Source organism: Lepisma saccharinum, chromosome 10, assembly GCF_977018435.1.
Source record: "Lepisma saccharinum chromosome 10, izLepSacc3.1, whole genome shotgun sequence".
NCBI classification, from domain to species: domain Eukaryota; kingdom Metazoa; phylum Arthropoda; class Insecta; order Zygentoma; family Lepismatidae; genus Lepisma; species Lepisma saccharinum.
In genome coordinates, this window is record NC_139238.1 from 68,556 (window position 1) to 81,106 (window position 12,551).

At 37.7% G+C, this 12,551-nt stretch overlaps 1 protein-coding gene across 1 annotated transcript in view; it reads right to left on the minus strand.

Annotated features, from left to right (window-relative positions):
* Positions 1–4,242: 4,242 nt before the first annotated feature.
* LOC145993727 (putative cytosolic Fe-S cluster assembly factor GJ13047) overlaps positions 4,243–12,551 on the minus strand; it is an 82,868-nt gene continuing 74,559 nt past the window's right edge. The window contains exons 8-9 of the mRNA XM_083129463.1: positions 12,039–12,196; positions 4,243–4,555 (exon numbers count right to left, since the gene is read on the minus strand). Coding sequence (XP_082985589.1) covers positions 4,314–4,555; positions 12,039–12,196 — 400 coding nt within the window. The 3' untranslated portion in view covers positions 4,243–4,313. The remainder of the gene's footprint in view (positions 4,556–12,038; positions 12,197–12,551) is intronic.

Sequence of the window (12,551 nt, forward strand, 5' to 3'; positions counted from 1 at the left end):
CTCCAAGAGCCATCGCTCAATTTGGAGGGGCCAAATATTTTTCTTAATATTCTCCTTTCAAATTTTAGTATTAAGCTATCTTTCAGGATCCATGTTTCACAGGCATATGTTGTCACTGGTTTAATGATTGTCCAATATAACTTAAGTTTTGATTTTTTTGAGAGTAGATTATTTTGTAATATTTTTTTTTTATTTGCATAAAAAGCTTTGGTTGCTTGCTATAATTCTTTCTCTTATTTCTTCTTCTATTGAATTATTGGTATTCACAATTGAGTTTATTCTCTTTATTTGGTTTCCTCCCACATTTCATATATTTTGTTTTACTTTCATTTACTATTAGACCATATTTTGTTGCCTCATTTTTCAACATTATGAATGTGTCCAAAGTTTTTGGGGTCGCTAAGATGAATAGTGACACTTCCAATGCCGTTCAAATCCAATACATCCCTTGCACCCCTACGGGTGGGGGTGGTAAGGTGTGACATGTAAAAATAATCGAAAACGGCCGATATTAGTGTGGATAGTTTTCGGGGTCGCTAAGATGAATAGTGACACTCCCAATGGCGTTCAACTCCAAGATACTTCTGGCACCCCTAGAGGTGGGTGTGGAAAGGGGCGACATGTAACACGACCGACATTAGTGTGGAATTCATAGTTTTCAGGGTCGCTAAGATGAATAGTGACACTCCCAATGCCGTTCAAGTCCAAAACACCCCTTGCACCCCTAGGGGTGGGGGTGGTAAGGGGTGACATTTAAAAATAATCGAAAACTACCAATATTAGTCTGGAATTATAGTTTTCGGGGTCAGTAAGATGAATAGTAACACTCCCAATGCCGTTCAACTGCAAGACACTTCTGGCACCCCTAGAGGTGGGTGTGGAAAGAGGTGACATGTAACATGACTGACAGTAGTGTGGAATTCATAGTTTTCAGGGTCGCTAAGATGAATAATGACACTCCCAATGCTGTTCAACTCCAAGTTCGGTTTACACTATAGTTAGAATTCATTATTCTCCTGTCTAATAGAAGACTGGGATAAATAAATACCTGGGCAATCAACTAGTTTAACATAAACTTAACTTATCTGAATGCAAGGCAGTTGTCAACAGGTGATATTTGGGCTTCTGTCAACTAACACCTTCTGTAAATCAACCACATTTCATAGTCACTAGTTCAAGAAAATCATTCAAAATTGATACACTTAAATTTTGCATGATGAACAGTGTCTGGATAATGTCATCATCATCAATATAACCATGAATTATAGTGGAACCACAAGCAAAGAAACCTGCGCAGACCCGCGACTCCTGTGCACCGTTTCCCAGGTGGAGAGGAGGGGGAGAAGTGGACCATGCTTCCTTATGGCCTGAGATGAACAGAAGGGAAAGCTGCGTGGGGACTTTTCGTCCAAGGTTTTTTTTCCTTGTGGTCGCTCTATAGAAAGAACAAAAATAACTAAATGTACAGCCCTGGAAAAAAAACAGCCCTCCCTTGAAAATTTCAAACCTACACTATGTGACAACATAGCAGGGCATTGTATCAAGTTTCATGCATGAAAAGAAACATCACGAGTATATTGAAGTCTTAGTGATGTTATAACAGATATTTAATTGATGTATTTACTTATTTTTGATGAATAATTATGGACAATTCAACAACTTTACATACTTACATTTCATGACACCTTCCTTGGAAACGTTTAATTCATCGAAATTGCTATTGTTGTACGTGACTCGAAGGATTGGTATTATGAAATTCGTGGCTCAGTCGGTAACGCATCTGACTACCATGCTAAAGGTCCCGGGTTCGATCCCTGGCCGATTCAAATCCTGGGACTTTTCTAACCCAGCGTCGAATTACATGGGTACCTGGGTACCTAGGGGCGTGATGATAATCATATCACCACCACTCACGACTGGATCAAGGAAGTATGGGGGTTACACCCACACCCCTTATATGCCTTCATGGCATGGTGCGAAGCATAGAGAAGCACTTTACCTTTTTCTCTTCTTTTTTTTTAAACCTTTACATTTATGTACAAATTTTGGTGATGAATATGTGATGTTATATCTATCCCTACAATGTTACCATATTTTTACCTATTCATGTAACAATAATAGAAAATTAATTTCATATTTAATTAATGTTTTAATTTAATTTAATTATTCTAATTTTATTATTAATTATTATTACTATTATTGAGAGAATTGGTCCAACCCCCTACGAAATGTATTTCTAGATATGTGCCGACTATAATTTATGGGGGGGAAATATATCAAGAGGTCAATTGAAATGTAAAGTTGCAACAAGTGGCTTGACATAACATGTTATGTCACTGCAATGACATCAGCACAACATGTTGAAGGGAGAAAGCTGGAGTAATGGTTAGGGCATTCTTCTCTTAAATTCAGTCAGAAATTTTGATTGTTTATTTAATTATTTATTTTATTTATTTTTTTGTTTCAACCATTCAGGAATATTTTTTTAAATACAACGTTGGTTACAGTGTTCTGCAATATCTGTTCTATTTTTTGTTTGCATTTATTTGAAACATTTTAAGGAGGAAGAGCCAAGACGATCACAAAGAACGCCCATGCTGGGATTCAAGTGCAAGACCAGTGATGTTATAGCACGATGTGCTAACCAGTCTGCCATGAAAGCCGGTTCTAATTTCCAATGAAAATGAGTGCCTAAGCTAAGAAAAATTGTCAAAGCATTTTTTTTTAAAAAAAAAAAAATCAAGTATAATTTTAGAAAGTTTATGCAAAAGAATTTGTGAGCTACTCTTGCATATGTAACTTTCCATCATGTTGTTATTTCCCTTTGCTGGTTCATTCCAAGGTAAAATGGCTAAGTATTGTATTTGAAACTATTTGCTACTAAGTTGAGAATAATTTATGTTATAATAAATTAGCATTTCACGGAGATTCTATTACACAAAATGTTATCTTTGGATTTATCATAGTTTCCTAAATAGGATATTGTCTAAAGTGGATTGCTTCTCCCTTGTCTTCAGGCTGGCAGTTTGTTCCATGTATTAGATTTATGATTGTGGTAACAATGCTATATACGCTGAGTATGCAAGATATTTTCTCGGGAGGGGCTGGAATTGCACAGGTCACTCTTTTTACTTAAAAAACATGATATTGAATTGGAAACACTATGCAAGACTAAGAAACTACACAGCTGTCAAGGTCGTGAGCACTACACAGGAGAACAATGTTAGCCACAAATCTTGAAGAAAATAACACAGCGTTTTGTTCTGTGGTCATTTGACTTCAGGAAAAAAAAAATATTTGAGCTGGCGATTTCCAGTCAAGCCCAGAGTTGGTTTCAAGTGCCCACCAACCTCCACAAATATCCTGATGCACAATACCCCTTCACCCCACTCCTGATCACAAGGTGCAAAAACCTGTCCAATTCTCATCACCTCCCACACTTCTACCATGGTCAAAATTACTGTCCACCCAAAAGGAACCTTTCACACCTCAAACTTCATCTATATCTGCAATATCTGTGGTGGATTTTACCTGGGGTAAACATCCACAGCCCTCAACCTTTTCTTGACCCAAAACCTGAACTTCACTGTTGGCACCCCCTTTTAATGATTTCTTCCATGCAGCAATCCCAATCCACCATCTCAGTACGGAAAAGCTGGATGAAACCACATCCCTGGAAATAAGGCCACACAGGAACTTCCTGAACCAACCCCCATTTCCATCCCTCCCAAACCTCTTTTCTCACATTTTCATCCCACACTTACCACACAACCCACTGCTCACTGCCTGGTTAGAGAACCATGCTTTTCCATGTCGTATATCTTCACCCTGGAGCTTGCAACTCTGCAGGTCGAACACTTACTTCAGTTTCCGCCAAACTTGAAGATGCAGCCTGCAGGCATGCAACTTTAAACTTTTCCAGTTTAAATGATTGCTATTTCCTTCTCATTTGTTACATAGACACACACACACACATTAATTTTATCACTGCAATCACCAATGTTCGGAGCCATGAGCCACCACAGACTCAAATAATTTAAAAATTTAATAATTTAATGACTGGTTGCTTTCACATGGAGTAGCCTATATCTTATAGTTTTCCTTCTTTTATTTCCACAAGTTATTATTGTTAGTTGTTAAAAAAATAATCAAAATTATTATAATTTATTTTGTCAACAGTACTGCTCTTTTGTTTTATCATTGCCAACAATTGAGATTTTGTAGTGATTAATTCCAATTACGTAAAGAATCAGCGAGTTATTTAATCACAGATACATTATTTACACAGTATTAAGACTATACAAAATCAGTTGTTACCACTTAATGTTCAAAGCAGTAGCCATTTTTTCTACAGCATGATAGCTTGTGTGTAAAAAAGTCCTTGACTTATCACTGCCTATGCCTTCTAGCCAAGAGGAGTACAGCTGGTGTACCACAGAATTGTCTTCCGGCATCTGCTTCTGTAAACTTTTATGCATTTCTTCTAGTTGCACAATTAACTCCTTTGACGTCACTCCACTTGAAGGGCGTACCTGAGCACCTCCATTCAAACAACCTGTGTGGAAGTCATGAATAAGAGCAAAGAAGAAAAATATAAATAAAGAAGGAAAAACAGATTCATGAAGTGGATTCATACAAAAAAGAGAAAAAGCATTGAAAACATCACAAAAAATATTATGCATTTAACATTTAGCTGACAGCAACCTTTCTTGCATGTAAGCCTTTCTGTAAGGGAACTTTCGAGACACATGGTTTTCAAATATACCTTTGATGTACGGAAAAAAAATGTAGCTGAACTGTCATTTTGTACTGACAAGGAAAATTGATATGATAGTTTAAAAAAAGAAGAAATATTCATCTTTGACAGGTCATATAAACTTCAATTGAATATCATTAGATACATCTTGAGAGAAAAATTGTGTAAGGCACTTGCAAGAAAAGCAGTGTATCAAACTTACATTTAGACCTCATGTAGGAACCCTGATTTTTCCAGAATGCACAAGTTTTTATGATGAAACCGTCATTGGCCCTGTAGCAGTAATTTATTTATTTATTTATTTATTGCAATTTCCAGTACAGCAGAAGCCATTTTAAACCGGAAAGACACAACAGTAAAAGAGTACCCTAGTGTTAAAAAAAACACACGAAACAAGATAAAATAAAATAAATAAAAAATAAACATAAATATAAACATAAACAAGCCAAGACAGTACCAAGGTAAACAGATTACTTTCACAATTCATTACGTATGTACAATTTTTTCTAAGTTGGTGATAAAAGACGAATATGAACTGAAAATATTTACTTGGTTTGAGATGATATTGAATTGGTTCGGTAGCCTACAGAATAATGAACGTTGTATGAGTGATAGTCTGGGAGTTGCAGTGTGGAAAGTCTCCTTGCTCTGTGTTTTATGTCTGGGCACTCTTGAGGAAGAGTTCGTGGAGTGGGATGCTACATCTTAGGTTTCCATTAACGATCTTGTGTAGTAATTTCATATCTGCAACGTATCTACGTGATTCTGAAGTATTTATGTTTAAGTTTACAAGCAGATCTCTCTTAGGTATCTCAGGGCCGGCACTCTATATCGAATGATGGAGAGGAAAAAGCTGAGAATATGCTCGATTTTGAAGGTATGAGAAGAGGCAGCCATGTTCCAGATGGGTGAACAGTATTCTGGAATGGAGGACACAAAAGTTTTGAAGTAAATGGAAAGTGCTTTAGGGTTCTGGATTTCAGTGAATCTGTAAAGTAAGCCTAACATACGCATTGCCTTTTTTGTGATGGTTGATATGTGATTATCGAAAGTTAGTTTACAATCTATGAGGATACCTAGATCTCGGTGTTGTGCTTCTTTTGCTAGAGGGATGTTGGTGAGTGTATAATTACCTTCAAGAATGTTTTGCTTCAATGAAATTGTTATGTAAGAGCATTTCAAAGAGTTTATGGACAGTTTCCATCGCTTACACCATTCAGAAAATTTGTTGATGTCATTTTGGAGAAATTGCATGTCTGATGGCTGTTTAATTTCTCTCATAATCTTGCTATCATCAGCGAACATTAGAATTGTGCTTGAGATGGGAGAATTAAAGAGGTCTGCGAGATCATCCAGATATAATACAAATAACAGAGGGCAAAGAACGCTGCCTTGTGGCACACCAGATATAACAGGAAGCCAGTTAGAATGAGTTCCAGGAAGTATAACACGTTGTTCTCTATTACTTAGATAGTCTTTCAATATTTTTAACGTGTTTCCAGTTATATTAAATCTGTCAGTTAATTTATGCAGTAAATAATGGTGATCCACTGAATCAAAAGCTATGGACAGATCAAAGTACACAACATCCAACTGATTACGATTAGTAATTGCGTTTATGGCATAGGATTGCATAGAAGACAGATTGGTAAGGCATGAAGAATTTAGAAGAAAGCCGTGTTGTGCTGGGTTAACGTAAGGGGATGTGAATTTCAGAAGTCTATTTTTTAAATTTTTTCACAGACAATAGCAAGTGTGGAGAGGAGAGAAATGGGCCTGTAGCATGTAGTATCGTTTGCATTGCCAGATTTAAAAATGGGAATGATATTTGCTTTCTTCCATTGAGTGGGAAAGCAGCCTTCTGAGAAGCACCTATTGTATAATATTGCAAGAGTGGCTAGTGAGTGAGCTGTTTTTTGAAGGAATATAGTAGGAATATTGTCTGGTCCAGATGCTCGGTGAGAAGAAAAGGATGTAAGGAAGTGCAAGACTTCACCAGGTTCTGTAAAGACGGTAGAATGAGGGATACAACAGATAGATTTGATAGCGAGTGATCTAAAACATCATTCGAAACAATTTTTTTTTGGAATGTTTGATTGAATAGTTCAGCTATATCATTACCAACAGCTGAAATGCCATTGTGTGTTACTTCCAAAGGGATGTGTTTGGTTTGTCTCCATGAATTTATCAATGTGTTACTTCCAAAGGGATGTGTTTGGTTTGTCTCCATGAATTTATCAATGTCCAGAATCTCTTCGGATTAATATGGAGTTCATTTGTGACTGTGTTTACATATTCTGTGTATTTCTGTTTCATAAGGTCTTTGCTATGCTTACGAAGTGCTTTGAAAGTGTTGTGTGTGTGTGTGGGGGGGGGGGATTGGGGAAACTTTTCCACAGCTGCCATGCTCTCTTTTTGTTATGTAACTGATGCTGCAACTCTATATCAAACCAAGGGGGGAACTTTTTACTTTTCATTGTTTTATGTGGCACATAGTCCTGAATTAGTGCATGCATCACGTCCGTAAACAGTTCAACAGCCTCAGCCACGGTCCCTTCGGAAAGCAGGTTCCAGTTGAAAAGGTCAATAGCTCGACAGACGGCGTCCCACGGCATTTTCTTCCACAGCGGAATCTTAAGCCTGGGGGGCGCAGGAGGGGAGCCTCCCGCTTTCACCGGGATTTCGAAGATAGTGCACAGTGACTCGTGGTCCGACTCAAGCAGATTCAAAGAGGGTGTGACGTCACAGGTTTCAAATGAGGACAATATGAAGTCAAGGTTTTTATCTTCTCTCGTATTGTACATGTTGTGTTGAAGAAGACCCAGTCCATGAATAAAATTGTCTATGAACCAGTCTTCATCTCCAGTGGTTGGTATGCCATTTACAGGATTATTCCACTTTATGTGCATATTAAAATCCCCCCAAAAAATAACTTCGTGGCTGGAAAGAGCTACCAAAGTGGAATCATAACACTCCAAGAGTTCTTTGGGACTCCGCCTATCAGGCCGATAGAAACAACCTATAAGTATTTTTCTATACTTGCTGCAACTGTACATTTGTTGTGCAGTTAGGAACTGGGAAGTGGTGCGAGAGATATTATGCTCGTTCCGGGGGTTCAATTAATGTATATCTATTTGTGCCAGAATTCGGCACGGAGTAATATTATCATATTTAATTGATGCAGAATGCAGCGCTGTGCACTTTTGGCCATTGTTTGTATATTCTTCAAAATTATCCTTATCTTGAGCTAAGCATTTTTAAATTTAAGCAAAAATTTCATAGAATAAGGGGGTTGACTTGGAACGGAATCAGCCTACTCTTGTGGTCATTGATTGCGGAACGAGGCTTACTGCGGAAAGAAAAGGGGTCGAAGAAAAAACAAGTTTGGTTGCTGGTTACAAATATTTAGTGCATCCTGCTTCGATAATTAGTTGGTGTGTTTGTTTTCCTTTAGCTTATTTATAGTATTCAGCTGTGACTCACACACATATTATGTGCTAGTAGTAAGTGTCATGACCATTGGGTCAGTTTTGACAATTTTATCAGTGACGCGTGTGAAGGAAGAGGAACGCGGAAGGAGAAAAAAGGGCTTCTGGGAATGGCATCTAAAAAGAAAAGAACGTAATATTTGGGGTAAAAGTTAACCTTCAAAATTCAACCTTTTTCGGACTAAAAAAACAGATTTTGGAGAATGTGCGAGAATCAGTGACTTTGAGGTTTGTAGTTCATAACCTCGAGAAGATTGCGAAAAAGCACGAAAGTGAAAATTAGTGTTTCACAGAGGTAAGGACAGACTGATGGTGATGTCCACATTAGGTAAGAAGTGTGGCACAGGATTCAGGAAGACCTCCACACACTAGTAGCATGCAACTTCCAGCATGAAAAAATTATGGTGAACTGGTTTGCCATCTCCTGAACTTCGTTTGGGGAGCAAGTTATATTAATAAGAATGCAGAGAACGACGTCTCGTTTAACGTGTTGGTACTCTCATTCATATGTTCTGGTAAATAGAAGACAAGTTACAGCAAGGGAATCAACGGTTGGAAAATATGTACGGCCAATGACTTTTGATAACAAGTGCGTGATTACCCAAGCTAAATAAGCTGGATGAAACTGGTATTTATTTATTCTCATTTGTAATACGAAATAGCATATGAAGGCCACTGGGCATGGCCAAGGCAGTATTTTGGTTTGTTGCATACAGTTTGTTTTTCTTTTCGTTTAAATAAAACTTGTTAAATAATACAGGGTTAAATTTCAACATAAGCACCTTCACAGTGTAAAGTAACTCATGTGTATTAATCAAGAGTTTTCCTTTAGGTGGAAAACTTGTGCATGAAGGCTGGATATGGTGAGTTAGACATTTGGAAGAGTTGCCCTCAATATTTGTTCGTTCTAGTGTTGACTAATTCAGTTCATGAAAAGTTAGTTACGAGGGTTCTTATTTGCTGGATTCAGTTACTCTTTTCATTACCTTTAACCTATTTACAAGTAGCAAGTACTATGTAGCTCCAAACTGCATTGCTAGTCCGCGACCATGATATTTTGACCAGAGTACTAATATATCCAGTACATTACTATTATAAAATTTATTTTAACATGGCATCCCCATTTCCCCATCTTTACTATCATTAGGAATGGGACAGATTAACTGGTACTCTATCGGTACTGTTGACCAATATAAGAATATAATTTATCAATTCTAGTCTTCATCCATGGCCGTGCAGTCTAAGGAGTCAGACTGTGGGACGGCATGGGTTCAAGTCCCCCTGCATTTTCAGCCTGTGTATAGGACCCGTTGCAAACCACCATTGTGAGGAAATTGGGGAGCTATGAGTGAGTAGCATAATGCGGTCTGGGAAATCTCCTAACGGCTGAGGGTTCAACGTGCTGACCCCACGTTATCCCATTACCGGCTGAAGATCTCCACACCTCTAGGTAGGATTGTGGGAGGGAGACTGGCAGTCGGTTATGTTATGTTATGATTTATCAATTCTATCAGTAACGTAATCTATCTGATACATCATCATCATCATTAACCTTTTCCTGCTTCTGGCTAGGTTGGCATAGAAGTCAAACCTCTCCAAATTTTCCTGGCCTTCCACCACTCCTCTCTTCCATACTGTTCGAATATTTTCCTCTTCTCCTAACATTCTCCACTATCCCACCATCTTGGTCTCCCCTTTGCCTTACTCCCACTCCTTGTGCATTGTAAGCTCTTACTGGCAGTCTTTCTGCACCCACCCTCTTCATGTGTCCGAACCATCTCATCTGTGCCTGAAGCTTCACACCCCCACTGTTTGTTGTATATCCTCATTCCTTATTCTATCCCTTCTAGTCTTCCCCAATATACTCCTTACAAATTTCATCTCCACTGCCTGCATCTTTCTTTTGTCTCTCTGTCACTGTCCAAGTCTCTGCTCCATATATCGGATACATAGTGTCTGTAATTGAGTGCAATATTGCACCACATTGTTATTATTTTTATGATATGACATGGTTTGGAAAAGTAAATGTCGAAATGGAAAACCCATTAGTTAGATAGATTAACCCTAGCTTACCCAAGGAGGGGGGGATGCTGCCAGGCCCACTACCTCTTGTTTTTAGTTTTTTTCTATAACACCATTATATGAAAAACTCAATATGTTGACCAAGGCAGAATTTATTTTATGTTAAAACATAAACTAAACGTAATGTTTCAACCTTCTAGCAAGGTCTTCATCAGACTCTGATGAAGCACACAAGAGAAACAGGACATGACATAGAGTGGGATGAGACTAAGCAGATAGGAAGGGAGAAGAGAGTACTAGTGAGAAAATGGAAGGTGCCAAGGAAATAGAGAAGAAAGGGGAAGAAGAGACAATGAACTGGAATGGGGGACTGAAGATAAAAATGAAATAAGGTGTTAGAAAGAGTGGAAAGGACAAGAGCGAAAGAGGAGAGAAGAAGAAAGAAAGGATAAGGAAATGTTTATCTAAATTGCCTGTCAGCTGAAATAATAGTTCTGGAACACCTGGAAAGGAATGTTCCAGATAAACAACTTTCTAATAATCTTGTGTCTGGTGGGGAGTGATTTTTGTGTATATCTTCCTGTTTTGTAACTTGTTTCATTTGTACTTGGTACAGAGTCTGATGAAGACTTTGTTAGAAGGTTGAAACGTTATGTTTAGTTCATGTTTTAACATAAAATAAATTCTGCCTTGGTCAGCATATTGAGTTTTTTGTTTTTCTACTGTGAACATTTTTATTAAAAGTTGAAAATAAATTAAATTGTTCCCAATATTTATGTATCACTTTTCTTCATAAAATCATAAAGTAACTTATGTAGGAGGAAAAAATTCACATGGTGGGCCTATCAGCTGCACCCCCTTGGGATGTGTGTTCCGATATGACACTCATAGCAGTGACAGTGCACAATTGTTAATTGTTATAATTTCCTATAAAAACATAAAAAGCATTGATGCAATATTAATATACTTTTCTTGTGTGTGTGTATGTGAGACTCATGCAATAATTGGTTCTTGTAATTGTCAGCCTCCGCACACTCCCCCCCCCCCCCTTCAGGTAAGTAAGTATCTCATACATTTGCATTTTTCAAGGAACATTTGCAATTTTTTATTGGAACAGACAGGGTCATCTTATATTTGAAAAAAAAACTTCCATACTTCGTAAAATTCTACATTAAAACCAACATGATTATTAATCCCTCTCCCCCCCATTCATCATGATTTCCAGTGAACCATTGACAAAATCTGGCAGCATCGAGACAAAACTTTCCCTAATAACTTTTTGCCACTTCACATCTTGTTTTGGTGCTACTAGACCTCGTAAAGCATATTTTACCCCATCTTCCTTTTTTCAGCTTTGTTTGTATTGTCTACGAAAGACTGGGAGGTGTGGAGTCAGCAACCTGTTTGACACAGTTTGAAAGATATCAGTTTCTGGTCTGTTTCAGGCACAACAACTCCCCACCCCATGCAATCCAAAGAACAAAAATGAGATTATTTTGCATGGGTGAATTGCATAAATATGGTAGTGACTTAAATGGAGCAAAAAGTAGTATAGAATTCCGAGGGTGCTGGGAAGTAGTTCGATAGTGCACCAGGTTAATAGTAAAATTACAAGTCTCTCATAGGTTCAATCAATACCGGCAAAAGGAAAACTAAGATAAGCAAAGAGGTACTCTGTCAAAATGTACTTTTTTTACTGTTGATTAATACTTTGTTAAGAATACTCTTAACGATTTGTGTAAAATTGTTGAAAAATCTTTACAAACTCTCACCTGAAGGACATGCCATTACTTCTACATAATCATATGGACACTTTCCTCTTTTTAGCTTCTGGATAAGATTCTGGATATTTCTGAAACCATTTGCAATCGCAAACCGAAGTACAGCTTTTCCTTCTTTCTCCAATACAACTTCACAAAAATCACTATTCCTACAAAGAGAACAGATGTTAAGTATCGCATACACTGAACAACAAGAATGAGTGCAAATTTTTTTTTTTTTTTTGGGGGGGGAGTGCTTAGCAGGTATAGCCAGCCTTAGCATGGAATGTAGAAACGTTCCCATGTAGTGTCAGAGGGAAATAGACACTTGATGTTTTCTAATTCAGTCTGTGCTCCGTCCCTTCTCCTAATAAATAAGACTATCCACATTACTCACACACCTCACATATAGCATTTTGTAGATTAGTCGCGTGTTACTCACAAATCCAGAATATAAAAAAGGAAAGTTAAAAATTGTACTTACGTATGTGAGTATAGTGCTCTTATTGTAGAACGACGTTTCAG